This window comes from Euphorbia lathyris, chromosome 1, assembly GCF_963576675.1.
Source record: "Euphorbia lathyris chromosome 1, ddEupLath1.1, whole genome shotgun sequence".
In the NCBI taxonomy this organism is placed as follows: domain Eukaryota; kingdom Viridiplantae; phylum Streptophyta; class Magnoliopsida; order Malpighiales; family Euphorbiaceae; genus Euphorbia; species Euphorbia lathyris.
Genome location: NC_088910.1, coordinates 83715760 through 83730558, shown reverse-complemented (window position 1 = coordinate 83730558; position 14799 = coordinate 83715760). Strand labels below are relative to the sequence as shown.

General features: G+C 36.3%; 1 protein-coding gene across 1 annotated transcript; it reads left to right on the top strand.

Moving 5' to 3' along the window:
• Positions 1-384: 384 nt before the first annotated feature.
• On the top strand, positions 385-9612 carry LOC136204124 (thioredoxin domain-containing protein PLP3B-like). Its single transcript, XM_065995329.1, has 10 exons — positions 385-547; positions 815-908; positions 6516-6590; positions 6683-6730; positions 6823-6965; positions 7089-7161; positions 7283-7344; positions 7630-7727; positions 7794-7916; positions 9213-9612. The coding sequence occupies exons 2-9, from the start codon at positions 825-827 to the stop codon at positions 7898-7900; spliced, it is 690 nt and encodes a 229-aa protein (XP_065851401.1). The 5' UTR covers positions 385-547; positions 815-824; the 3' UTR covers positions 7901-7916; positions 9213-9612.
• Positions 9613-14799: the final 5187 nt, after the last annotated feature.

The following is a 14799-nucleotide window of genomic DNA, read 5'->3' as shown; positions in this document are numbered from 1 at the left end:
GGGTGCGCATCTCGTTCCACTATAAGGTGGAACGAGTGCGCCGTGCTTTCCACCTTACGGTGGAAAACACGGCCGATGCCGTTGCCACCACTGGTGGAACGAACAGTTCGTCTGTTCCGCCAGTGGTGGTAACGGCATCGGAATTCCGTTCAGGCCAAAAAAAACGGGTTCCGACTCCGATTTCGTACTAATTTTTTTTTAAAAAAACTTATCGAAACCTTCATGAAGCCTTTACCTTTTCCTTCCTTTGGCGGCATGTCGTTTTAAGTCGGGTTTTTTGAAAATATAAAAAGCTAGAAAGGATTGGAGAGTTTTGAGTTTTTGATTTGAAATTATGAGATCACGAGAGTCTGATAGCTTTTATTTTAAAAAAGGGATTGGATCAGCCTTCTCCTTCCCAGCTCTCTTCTATTTTGGGAGAGCTGTATGCCCACCTCCTCCCCCCATTTCTTTTTAATTTTACTTCTCCCCCTCCTCTCCTCCTTCAATTTCCGGCCGGCCACCATCTCCTCCTTCAATTTCCGCCGCCGGCCACAACCACAACAAGGTAAGTTTTCTTGTTTTTTTTTTTAAATTAAAATTAGGTTTATTTTGTTTAGGGTTTTTAATTTGTGAAATTAATTTAGGGATATGAATTAAACTTGTTCATTTAGGTGAAATTAATTAAAGGTTTTGATTGGGGATTATTCTTATTTATATGCTCCCAGCTTCAAGATTTTATTTCCCCCCATTTCGAAATGAATCTACCTACTTCATTCAAACTAACCCTATGGATGTGATTCTTATTCATCGGTTGGATTCCATTTTTTTGCAGAAACACGACGATGGATCCTGATTCGGTGAAATCAACTTTGTCTAATTTGGCATTCGGCAATGTAATGGCAGCAGCAGCTCGCGATTATCAGAAGGTATGCTTCTCTGAAACTGGGAGACAAAACTAGCTGTTACATATTAAAATGTAGATTTGCTATTTGGTTGCAATTTTTTCTTTCTGGGTATAGTTGCCTAGCTACAAACTACTCAGTATAGTCTGGGCGACTGGAATCTTTACTATTTTTGTGCTTATGAATGATAGCATACATTATCAAATTACTAGTTTCTTTTTACTTGCTTTATTCCTTTTTGCTCCACTGTGAATAAACTTATTGAGGATAACATGTTCGCCATTTGTTCTCTTATATGACACTTTAATGTTTAATTTTGATCAAAGGGATATTATCTGCCCCCCTTTTTTTTTGGGTGTGTGTGGTTCTTGGCATGTAATGAAGAAACCATGCCGTTTTCGTGCTAACGATAACCCCAATTTACAAATCCCTCAAATCACTAAATTGCTAAAATTCCTAATTGCAATGATAACCCCTAAATTAGAAATAGTTTCTAGAAGACCTCTAGCCTTCATCATCATCATTCTAAACAACATTAAAGACAAACTCATCCTCTGCCAATCATGGTACAAATTGCGTCGTCCATCAACGCCTTGCCATGTCATTTTCTCTCTCATGTCCGTTACATTTTCTCAAACCATTTTTGTCTCTTTTCCTTAGCTGGCTATGTAATTTTTTCTATATTAGTGTGTATTTTCCTGCTTTCCCCAATGAGAAATTAAAGAAAAAATTCAATTGATCCTTTCCTCATTCATCTTCTCATGGTATTAGAGCAAATCTAGCTTCGCTGAGCTCAGCTCTTCAAAGGCGAAGCCCTTATCATCTTTCACCAAACGAAACACCAACTTTCTCATTAGTGACTCATGTATATCTTGTTTCCTATTCGGATTGGTATTGTGTTTCGGTTTTCTGTTTGGATTCGACATCGTGGGGACATCGTGGGTTCCAAGTCGGATTAGGTCGTGGGTTCCTAGTCGGATTAGGTTAGATTGAGTATTATAAATACTCCATTATGCAAACCTAATTTGTAATCTGATTTTCGCCTCCTAATAAATACTATTCTCCTTCTGACCATGGACTAGCCAACACAACGTTGGTGAACCACGTAAATCTGTGTTTTCGATTGTTTGTTATTTATCTTTCGTTAATTCCGCACAACATTACAAGTCCTAATTACCGTCAATGATCACCATCAGTCAGAGAAACCTTGATATCGAAGAACAAGTTGTCCTTTGGAAATGAAACGACCACACCTCCAAACCCAGATGAAGCTTTGTATGCAAATTGGCAATGCTGCAACAATATGGTCATGTCCTGGCTCTTTCATGCGGTTTCACAGCATATAGCAGAAAGCGTAATCTGGTTAGATAAAGCTTCAGAGATCTAGAAAGACCTAAAAGATAGGTTTTCACAGGGAGACTCACTTTGAATCTCAGAGCTAAAGCTGAGAGATACATAATTTCAAACAGGGAGAGAACAATGTAACATAATACTACACAAGATTGAACACCTTGTATGATGAACTTCTCAACCTGAGGCCAATGCCAAAATGCAACTGTGACCCAACTTGCAACTCTGGGGCATTCAATACCCTGAGAGAGAGAAACAAAATGCAGATCAAGTTATCACCTTCTTGCAAGGCCGGAATGAAGGATATTCCATTGTTTGCTCGCAGATGCTTATTATGGAGCCACTTGCATCACTAAATAGAGTTTGTGCACCTATTGTTGGGGCGCAGGATACACTGAAGACATATGCTATAAGAAGCATAGATATCCACCCGGTTATGGCAATCGCAACAGGGAAACAACCAATATCGATCTAACTCAAGGGCAACCTATGCAAATCAGAATTTTGATAAGGGTGAAGCAGAATCGGGAGATGAGAATAGCTACAACAATTATGCTACCAATGCAGAGCATTTCACACTTACCAAGGATCAGTATCAGAAGTTGATATCACTGTTGCCAGAGGAATTTGGGTCCAAGGCATCAACATCAGGCAACACTGCAAACACCTTCACCAAGAATGAAACCTCTAGTATAATTTTGAGCTCACTTTTGAATAGAACTCCAAAAGATCAATGGATAATTGATACAGGTGCCACAGACCACATTATCTGTGACAGGAGGTATTATAGTTCTTACAAGGAAATAGAAAACTGTAGTGTCAGTTTACCAAATGGAAATATAGTGCTTGTCCCCTACATTGGTACAATTGTTTTAAGTCCAAAGTTAATATTGCATAAGGTGCTGTGTGTATCTCAATTTGAGTATAACCTGATATCAACAAGCAAACTAATAGCTGCTAGTCAGATATACATAGTTATAACTGGGTCACTCTGCATCCTATAGGATCCTACAAGGTGGGAGCAGATTGACTTGGAGCAGTCTGTGCCAAGTTTTTCTGGTGTTTTGTCAGTTTCAAATAAAATGAATGTATGACATCTTAGATTTGGACACCCTCCAATCAAAAGATTACTGAAGTTAGACTTGTCTTGTAATCACTTGAATGCTATTAATGAAATGCCTGGTATTTGTCTAAGAGCCAAACAAAAGAAACAACCTTTTCCTTTGAGCAGTAGTATAGCTAATCATATTTTTAATTTAGTACATGTTGATATATGGGGGCCTTGTGAAGGAAGCTTTCATAGATACACACTACTTTTGACCATAATGGATGGCCTTAATGCATTCTAAGGTAGATGCTAGGCCTATGCTGTAACAATTTTGCAATTATGTTTCCACACAATTTGACAAGGTGAGAATAATTAGGTCAGATAATGGACCTGAGTTCATTATGAGAGACTTTTATACACAAACAAACACCCCAACAAAATGGGAGGGTGGAAAGAAAACACCAAGATATTATGTGCACATCTAGGGCACTAATGCTACAAAGTTCACTACTACCTAAGGCTCTTTGGTCAGAAGCTATAGTGCATGCAGTCAATCTTCTGAACAGACAGCCATCTATACCTGTCTTAGGATCAAATCCCTCATGAGAGGCTTTATGGTCATCAAGCAGATGTGGAGCACCTGGGAGTCTTTGGGTGTCTGTCGTATGCTTAGCCACAAGGATAGGTTCATAGACTAGGCAATTAAACGTGCATTCCTAGGCAACAGGAATGAGATCAAATGATACAAATTATTGAATCTAACCACAAATGTAGTTCTTTTCGAGGGATGTGAGATTCTTTGAGGAGCACTTCCCATATGCTGTCAAACAGACACCAGAATCACTACAATTTTGTAACAATTATGAGTTAGATGTTGTTCATGATGCACTTCCTCCTAAATTCACGAGATGAAGGAAGAGAGGATGAACATCAATTCCCCATAATCACATCACATCCTGATGTTGATGCTCCTCAAACAGATGATACTTCAGAGGATGACACACTTGTTCTTGGACCCACTCCTACACATCAAATCAATCCAAGAAGGTCCACTAGACCTAAAGAGATTCCTGCATATCTTAAAGGCTACCATGTAACACTCATTCAAGGAACACCTTTACCAAAGTCTACCAATTCTCCACATTCATTAAACAAACATCTCTCATATTCACATCTTACACCAAGCAAACGAGTCTTCTCAATTAACATTACATGCCACTCAGAACCAACAAGTTACTCACAAGCAAAATTAGATCCATATTGTCAATGATTGAAGAACTTTTAGCCTTGGAAACAATTCAAACATGGGAGATAGTGTCATTAAGAAACCAATAGGTTATAGATGGGTGTACAAGTTCAAGCATAAGTCAAATGGGAGCATAGCACGCTTCAAGGCCATACTTGTAGCAAAAGGCTTAGCACAGCAAGAAAGAGTGGATTTTACTGCTACCTTTGCCCCTGTAGCAAAATTCACTATCGTTAGAACATTATTAGCAATTGCCTCTGCAAAGGACTGTAACATAAAGCAACTTGACATCAACAATGTGTACTTACATGGATATTTGGAGGAAGAGGTTTATATGACTTTGCCTCTTGGTGTACAAGACACTGCACCAAGTCAAGCCTGTAGACTTCAAAAATCGCTTTATGGCCTGTGCTAGGCAGGCAGTCGAATATGAACCTTACCAAGGCAATTCAGGTTGCAGGCTTCACACAATCTTCCTCTGACCCCTCATTGTTCACTAAGCAGAATGGTTCCAACTTCACATCATTACTGATTTATGTAGACGATGTCATCGTTGCTGATAATGACATGACCTTTATCAATTCCATCAAACACCACTAGATTTCCTCTTCAGCATCAAGCATTTGGGACCCCTCCATTATTTCCTTGGTTTTGAGTTTATGAGAACCAACCAAGGCCTTCACCAGTCACACCGTAAATATGTCCTTGAACTTCTCAATGATACCCAGATCCTTTTTATTGCAAACCTACCTCAACACAAGCTTTACCCAATTTTAAACCTACATCCACTACAACACCCCTGACAGACGTAACTGTCTACCGCCAATTAATTGGCAAAATGCTATACATCACCCACACTGGCCTGGACTTTCATACATAGTCAATCAACTTCCTCAACACCTCAGCAATGCCACCACTGATGATCTTTTTCGTGCCCATCGTGTTCAGCGATATCTCAAGGGCTCAGTTGGTCTTGGTTTATTCTTCCCAGTTACAAATGCTCTGCAACTCTAGGCCAGAATATCGTCGCTCCTTATCTAGATATGTTGTTTTCTTGGGCACTTCTATTATCTTCTCGCGCTCTAAGAAACAAAATACTGTTTCTCGGTCTTCCTCAGAGGCAGAGTACAAGGCAATGGCCTCCACATCATGTGAACTTTACTGGCTCTCCAATTTACCGCACGATTTGACCGTTCCATCTCGTTCTTCTGTTCTGCTATTTTGCGACAACATTTCAGCCCTGCACATCGCCCAAAATCCGGTCTTCCATGAGAGGACCAAACACATCGACATTGACTGCCATGTGATCTGAGAACGCGTCCAACCAGGCATATTATTCGATTGATGCCCATATCTTCTGCTTTGCAACTGGCTGATTTGCTTACCAAAGCACAACATTCACCTCAACTTCGTTTCCTACTGTCCAAACTTGGCTTGTTCGATCCTTACAAAAGTCAAGTTTGAGGGGGGCTAATGAAGCTGATGAACGAAATGAAGAAACGATGCCATTTCTGTGCTAACAGTAACCCCCAATTTACAAATCCCTCAAATCCCTAAATTGGTAAAATCCCTAATTACAACGGTAACCCCTAAATTAGAAATAGCTTCTAGGAGACCTCTAGCCTTCATCATCATCATCATCCTAGACAACATTAAAGTCAAACTCATCCTCCACCAATCACCGTACAGACTGCATCGTCCATCAACACCTCACCACGTCGTTTTCTCTCTTCTGTTCGTTACATTCTCTCAACCATTTTTTTCTTTTTTCCTTAGCTGGGCTGGCTATGTAATCTTTTCTATATTGTGTTAGAAAGAAAGGCCATACTACAAAATGGATCTTACTAACACTTTTCTAGGAGAATTATAATCAAAAATATATTTTGAGACATAAGTTTTGATTACATGTATTAGATTTTTACTGCTAGGTTGTATAACTTGTACTGTTTTTTATTGCCTCTTATGAATTTACATGCTGATGCTGCAGGAAGTGCTTGCTCAACAAAAGGTACAGGCATCAAGTTCTATGAACGAGGAGGTTGACCTCGATGAGTTGATGGATGTAAGTTTCAACGATGAACATAATCTACATTTTCTTTATGAATTACGGTGCATAAATAATTCTAAGATGCAGTTACTGAATATTATGTCTAGGATCCTGAGCTGGAAAAACTACATGCAGACAGGATAGCAGCTCTCAAGGTAATATGTCCACTATTCATTAATATAATGGATGTACGTTTGGTTTTTGAAGTTGGTGAAGTAAAGTGTAACCTTGGTGTTTGTTTAAACAGAAAGAAGTTGAGAAGCGAGAAGCACTTAAGAATCAAGGACATGGGGAGTATAGGGTGATAAGTGAGGGAGATTTCTTGGGTGAAGTTACTGGCAGTGAGAAAGTTATTTGCCACTTTTACCACAGGGAGTTCTATCGATGCAAGTATAGCTTTTACTTCAAGCTTTCTTTTTCTATCTATATCAGTCACACACTCTCAAAGACACATGTTTGTGCTTTAACCTTTTTTGTGTCTCACAAGTTATATGACAATGTTAAGTTTTCTAGAATAATTGATAAGCATTTGAAGGCCCTTGCACCAAGGCATCTTGATACCAAGTTCATCAAGCTGGATGCAGAGGTGTGTTTTCTATTGTCCATCGTTTAATCTGGAAGCTAAACCAGAGACTTGCTCGCTCTACTTACTGAAAATGTGTGATTGTTTAGTTGAGTTGATCTTGTGAATTACAAATATACTGCAGAATGCACCATTTTTTGTTACCAAGCTTGGGGTCAAAACTTTGCCTTGTGTCATCCTCTTCAGGTTTGGCCATCTTTATTGCTTTGTGTTCTGTAGCTCATTTTAACATTGTAAGACGCATGCCTATGTTCTTCTGTTTGAGTTCCTCAATACAAGAAAAGAATATAATTGGTTTCTCGTACAGTGCTAATTTTGAAGTTTTTTTCTTTGGATTCATGAGTGGAACATAGTAACTTGCTACACCCTTAGATTTTTTTTTTTTTTTTAATTGACATTAAATGCTGCAATGTTGTTTACCAGTACGTTATTGTGAGAATGTTCATATTTTTGTTATTTTGACTACTGAAGGAAAGGGATTGCAGTTGATAGAGTGATCGGTTTTCAAGATTTGGGAGGAAAAGATGATTTCACAACAAAAGCACTAGAGAATCTGCTGATAAAGAAAGGTAAATGTCCAGCTTGTGATGCATTATTGTTGTTGAATGAATAGTCCCTGAACCGGAGTGTTACAGGTATCATAAGTGAGAAGAAAGTGAATGAAAATGATGAGGATGATTATGACGAAAGCACACGTAAGACAGTGAGATCATCTGTGTATCCTGACTCTGATTCCGATTGAAGAAATTGTAGAACAGGTTAGAGAGTTAAATTTTGTGTTTGTGAGTGTATAATTTCTAACTTTGATGTGTCATTTGGTTTAGTTATCATCTTCACAGAATTCAGGTAAAAAAGAAAAAGAAAAAATTAGTCCATTGGGAACATGTTGAAACTGATAAATAGGATACAATTCTTTGTCTTGGATTTGTGATTACTGAAACAATGGTATAGAGAATTCTGTCTGAACTTAATTCTAAAATCATTAAAAAAATGCAAAATCCTCTATGTAACTAGTGCAGAATGAATGAACAAATTATTTGATTTTTTAATGATGTTGGGTAAAATTGCTATTGGCTAGCAACAACAGTAACATTTATGTATTTTATCCATTTTTAAATGTCCCCCAAATACTATCAACTCAAAATTCAATAGTTTTTCTTTTTCTGATGTAATCTCATCGAAATATGTAGGGGAAAATTACAAAACTAGGTCAAATGGGAGGCCCATTTACATATTTAACCCATTTACTCAACCTATTACATATCTAGACTCATTTTGTGTGACTTTCCCGTAATACCCCTACCCTTCCCACTTCCCCTCACTCTATCGGTTTCTCTCCCCTGTTCTCCTTGGTGCGCGAAAACGGTTTGGCTCCTCCATTAATGATTTGAAGACTTTTGATCTTCCTATTTGCCTTTAAATTGCATGAAATCTGCACCATGTTTCCAAATCACAATGAAGTTCTCTTTTCATCTCTTGATTCTGCAACTTCCTCACCCTAGAAAACGAAGCCATGGTTCTTCATCTTCCTGTTCGTTAATTGATTTCTTTCTTCTTGTTACCATTCCAGAAATGGTTATTCTACGTTATTTTCATCGTTCTTCCCAGTTTATTATATTGTTAGGAGCGAAAAATGTAAGTATCTGCTGTTTTTCTTGCGTTTTCCATGAATTCACTTCGCGTAGTCGATGAATTCGCGGAGATCTGCGAAGAGAACGAGCCTGAAACTTGATGATCTACTTCGCGAATCGATGAATTCGCGACGTTCTGCGAAGAGAAAGAGTCTGAAACGTATGGATCTACCTCGCGAATCTATTAGTTCGCGAAGTCTGCGAATAGATCCTTACGTTTCAGACCTCGCAGACTTCGCGAAAGCATCGATATGCGACGTAGATAGTCACATTTCAGACCTCGCAGACTTCGCGAAAGAATCGTTATGCGAAGTAAAATCACCTCTTCCCATGCACATTTACATTCGCATGCTTCGCTAATTTTCATTTCGCGAATCCAAAATCGTCCTTTTTCATAACTAACACGGTTAATTTTTTCTGTAGATGGTTGAATACGTAACATCCCTTTCTGGAAGGCGGCGTACTGGGCTGCAGGGAAGATGATTTTCTTTCCTGTATAGGGATGAACTTCCCCAAGATTGACACATTCACTCCTGAAATGATTCGTTAGGAGAGATTGTGTCAATCTCGGGGTGCACCATGGGACACGTCCATCCTATGGTGCCAATCTTCAAAGTGGACCTAACTTAATCCGGTACCAATTTTAAAGCGGATGAGTAATCTTCGTTTCAAAATTGGTACCGGATTAGTTATTGTGACAATCTTGTTGTAAATTTTGATAATGTTATGATTTGAATGTTGTTATTGTGGCAATCTTTTTGTAAATTTTGATAATGTTATGATTTGAATGTTAGAATCCGTTGTTGTTTGCCCTTTTTTGTTATATACTACTTCGCGAATTAGCTTCAAAACACATCCAGGCTTCGCATATGCGAACTAAATTCATCAAGCAAACCCAAACATTTACTTCGCAGACTTCGCATAGTATGGAATATGCGAAGTCAGACGGGATGGGGCGAGCCGCGCGTAAATATTGGGGGTATTTTTGGAAAGTCATACAAAATGAGTCTAGATATGTAATAGGTTGAGTAAATGGGTTAAATATGTAAATGGGCCTCCCATTTGATCTAGTTTTGTAATTTTCCCAATATGTAGCAATTTCATATTAAGCACTTATTTCTTATTTATTTTAGACACTAAACTACTTTATACATAAAAAAATTAAAGTTAAATTTTTAATAAATAAATCAAATTGTTTATATCCAAGAATCAATCAAATTTCAATATAAAAAATTAAAGTTAAATTTTTAATAAATAAAATAACAATATTAAAAAATAGTTGAGATTTTTAGATGATAAATTGTTTTGGTATAATCAAAGTATCATTTTAAAATATAATCAAATGCCCCTTGGGCTTCCCAATCATATATCTAATATAATCCCTGGCATATCCCCACATGCAAATGCCCATTGGGTATGATGAGGTCGTCAGGATTCGAACCTCGATCGTTTGGTCCTAGTGGCTATGATACCATGTTATGGAACCGATTAAATTAAAAGCTTGAGTTGATAGTTAAGGTCAAATCATAGATCTTATATTAATCTCTGATCACAATTCATGTGGTTTTAAAAAAATTCAAAATGGTATCATGTACTTCAATCCATTAGCAAACATTATTGTCAAAAGGCTTTATTTGTGCTGAGCTGGCAATTTTGGTCAAATAATCAATGGGGGTATTTTGGTCAAATAGTCAGTGGGGGTATTTTGGTCAAATACTCAATTTTTGACCTCTATGGGACCTTGATCTAGAACGTGTCCATGTGAGTGGGATCTTTCATGCCTTCTATGAGGACTTTGATCTCTTTCTCTACCCAAACTTATTTTATCACGATCACAGGACTCTTGCCTCCTCCAATTTCCATCTCTTTTATTGCCTCTATCATAGTCAGAATCAAAGCTATGTCGACCATATTCATAATCCCTCTCACGGCTATTCTCCCTACTCTGAGTAGAAGCACGATTCCTGTAATCATAATCATCATATACATAATCATCACAATCACGTGCTCCAAACCTGGAAGGCCTATCAAATCCATGGTCGCGATAGTTATCCATATTGCGATAGCCATCACGAAACTTATCAACTTCCTCATATGAATTGATTTCATGATCACGAAAAGTATTGATCTCGCCATAGGTATCCATGTATGGTTTCATCACGAAAAGTATCGATTTCATGATCACGAAAAGTATCGATCCAATCCTGGTGGTTTAATCGCAGAGGTCTCGAACAAAGACAAAGGGATTGATCCCGAAATTGATGAAAGAGTTGTTCGTTGGTCGAGAGGATGCATATGTGATTTCGAGAAGGAAGATATGATTTTGAGTTGCAGAGAAGGGAGACATGCGATTTTAAGAAGGAAGACTTATGATTTTGAGAAGAAAGACAATAATGCCTTTTGACTATTTGACCAAAATTACCAGCTCAGCACAAATAACATCGTTTGATAAGAATGTTTATGTTTGCTAGCGGATTGAAGTATATGGTACCATTTTGAAAAAATTTAAACCACGTGGATTGTGATTAAAAACAGGTGTAACCATAAAGTTTATTTTTGTACCTTTTATGGAATTTCAGAATTTCTGGAATTCTAGAATTTCCATAATTTCTGGAATTCCATAAAAATTTCCGAAATTCTATAAATCTTGAATTCTAAATTCTTTTCAGAAATCTCGAATTCCAATATTCTAGAATTTTTGGAACTTTAGAACTTCTGAAATTCTAGAATTTCTAAAATTGCAGATTTTATGGAATTCCAAAATTTTCATAATTTCCGAATTCTAGAAGTTTTCAAAATTTTTGAAATTCCAAAGTTTCTGAAATTCCAAAAATCTGAAATTCTAAATTTTTTTGGAATTTCTGAAATTTTGAAAAATTATAAAATTTTAGAATTTCTAAAATTTAAGAAATCTGGAATTCTAGAAATTTAAAATTCCAGAATTTCTAAAATTTCAGAAAATAAAAAAAGAAAAATATAAGAACAAAATGTGTTTTTTTGGGGTAAGTACAAAAAAAATGCCTATGGTATACCGGTTTTGCGAACTCGAACCTGTGGTTTTTTTTTTTTTTTTGCAAACAGAGGTCTGTGCTAAACGCCGTTAGCAAAGAACGGATTTTTTTGCTTAACATCGTCATTTTTGATGATGTGGCACTTTGACTGAAAAATTGACCAGGGTAAAATAGGTATTAACCACAGGGTAAAATTTCATGTTTCTAAAAATAGTCTCTGCCACATCAGTAATCTAACGATTTCAAGTCATTTTCTTTGATTCTACTAACGGCACAAACCACAGTGTTTGTTTCATGGCAAAAAAAAAACGCAGATAACAATCTATGAAAACATGAAACCACATGATTGTTTTTTTTTTAAAAAAATAACCCTTAATTTTATGGGTCAAATACATGAATATCAGAATTAAGTACAAAATTACAACTATGTCATATCACCAAACTTAATTCTTAATACGTTATTATTCTCTATATATTATAGTTTAAAAATTCTAGACTCAAATTCATAAATCATAAACCCTACAAAATATATTATAAACTTTTAATTTATAAATTTTAATCCTTAAAATATATCAAAAGTACTGATTTTACTAAGTTGACATAATCTCGATTTATGACTTGACATAATCTCGAATTATGACTTGACATAGTTGTAAATAGTTTGTAAAAGATGAATTTCTGTGTAATTTTTCCTAATTTCATAAGTTTTCTTCTAAGGATATATAATTTAATTTTTCATGGAATTAGAAAATATTATTTTTGGTTTTAGATGTTTTATACGAGAAATAAAGATATATATTTATTAATGTAACAGACCATGTAACACACTAGGAATACATGGGATACCATATAGATTAAAGGACTACATTGATATATTTTACTCAAGAACAATACACATATATATACAAGGTTTCCTTCAATCAATGAGACATAGTAAGTCCACAGCAGCCTCTAACAATGTTTTAGTTGACTTAGCCATACTTACATTTATTGCATTGACTTATTCTATAACACTCACCCTCAAGCTGAAGCATGACCGTTAATCATGCTCAGCTTGCTACATATAGAGATAACACCGTCTTATTAAGAAAATACCACTCAAAACAAAATAAAACATAAGAAACTGAAGATACTTCAGGATATAAAACAGAATCCGTGAGATGCAACTCAGAATAACAAATCGAACAGGAGAGACGTCAGAGGAACATCAAACTTCGTAGGAAACAGACAAGCAAAACTCAATCGAAGCAACACGTAAGAGGCTGGCAGCAACGTAATTGCATAAAAGGAGATTCACCGGCAAACTAACCGGACAGACAGGTCGGAAACAGAGAGGCGACAGCAGCAGAAGAGGAACAACGACAATCCGTTGAGGGGAAATCAGACTCTACTCACAAGGCAGACATAAATGCTGAAAGAAACAACCCAAAATTACAAACCCACAAATTCCGCTCACAAGGCAGAAAACAAATTCTGGAATCTTAATCCAGAAACCCAAGAGAGAAGCCGAAACAATGCTCTGATCCCATGTAAGGAGGACTTCTTACAGCGACGACGACACATGATGGCCGGAATGTGAGGAAACGCAAGCGGAGTGGATGAACCAGAGGGGTGGTGAGATAGAATGACGTCCCAACAGTGAGTATTCAAGAGACCCAAGCTCTTGACATAAATGGAATCCTGGGAAATATTACCTAGAAAATATTGAACCCCGAGAAATACTACCCAGAAAATATTGAACCCTTGCAGAAACAGAACTCTCGAAATACTACCCAGAAAAAAGAATTCAGAAACCTTAGACCTTAGGCTCTGATACCATGTAATAGACCATGTAACACACTAGGAATACATGGGATACCATGTAGATTAAGGGACTACATTGATATATTTTACTCAAGAACAATATACATATATATACAAGGTTCTCCTTCAATCAAAGAGACATAGTAAGCCCACATCAGCCTCTAACAATGCTTTAGTTGACTTAGGTATACTTTAGTTGACTTAGCCATGCTTACATTTCTTACATTGACTTATTCTATAACAATTACCTATTAAATAAATGAATGTTTTGACAAAATTATTATTGGATTGTCGCCACATCCTCACATTTCATAAATAAATATATTATTTCAAAGGAAACTATATATATAATGAGTTGAAAAGACTAATAATATGAAAGAATAATTATGAAGAGAATAATTCTAGTATTAGATTACATTTTAGCATAACTGATTAATTCTGGTTTACTAGATGAATAATTTAAATTGCATTCAATATTTCTCAATCAAATCCAACCCAACTCTCCCAACACAATAAATAAATTAGATAATACATTATATGTTGGGTTAGGTTGGGTTGGATTGGTTGATTTGTTATATTTTGTACAGAGCGCATGACCATAATAGTGCTACCATTACTGTGAACGTACATTTATATAGAAGTTATGTGTGTAATACTTCTGGTATAATAAACAGGATTATGGCTCAAAAGCGGCAAGCCGCCATTAATTTCATTTTTCCTTGAAGAATTACACTAAGTGGAGGTCCAAATAGCAAGATATCTATATTTATGCATAATCTGTTGAGATTTGTTTAAACACCAATACGTAAAGTCTAAGTGGAGGATTGTTGGATATTAGTCTTTAATATTGATGTTGTGGGAATTCCACATAGAAATAATAAGAATGAAAATTTTGTAGTTTATATTGTTTGAGACTATTTGTTAGTTTCAGTAATTGCTAATTTTTGGATAAGATTAAACATTTTTTTAACTGTTTTGGCAACCAACATTTTGGTTATAAATATACTTAATAGTTCACATTTCTTTAACTACTATGTTTTAATTATTCAAATACATTCATAGGGAAATTAATGGAATTGCTATCATTAATTTCATGTTAGGAAAATTCTAGAAGAAACTTAGTCACAAACCTAATAGCTATTGATAGTAGAGACTAATATTTCCTTAAATACAGTGATTAATCATGTCCCTATTTT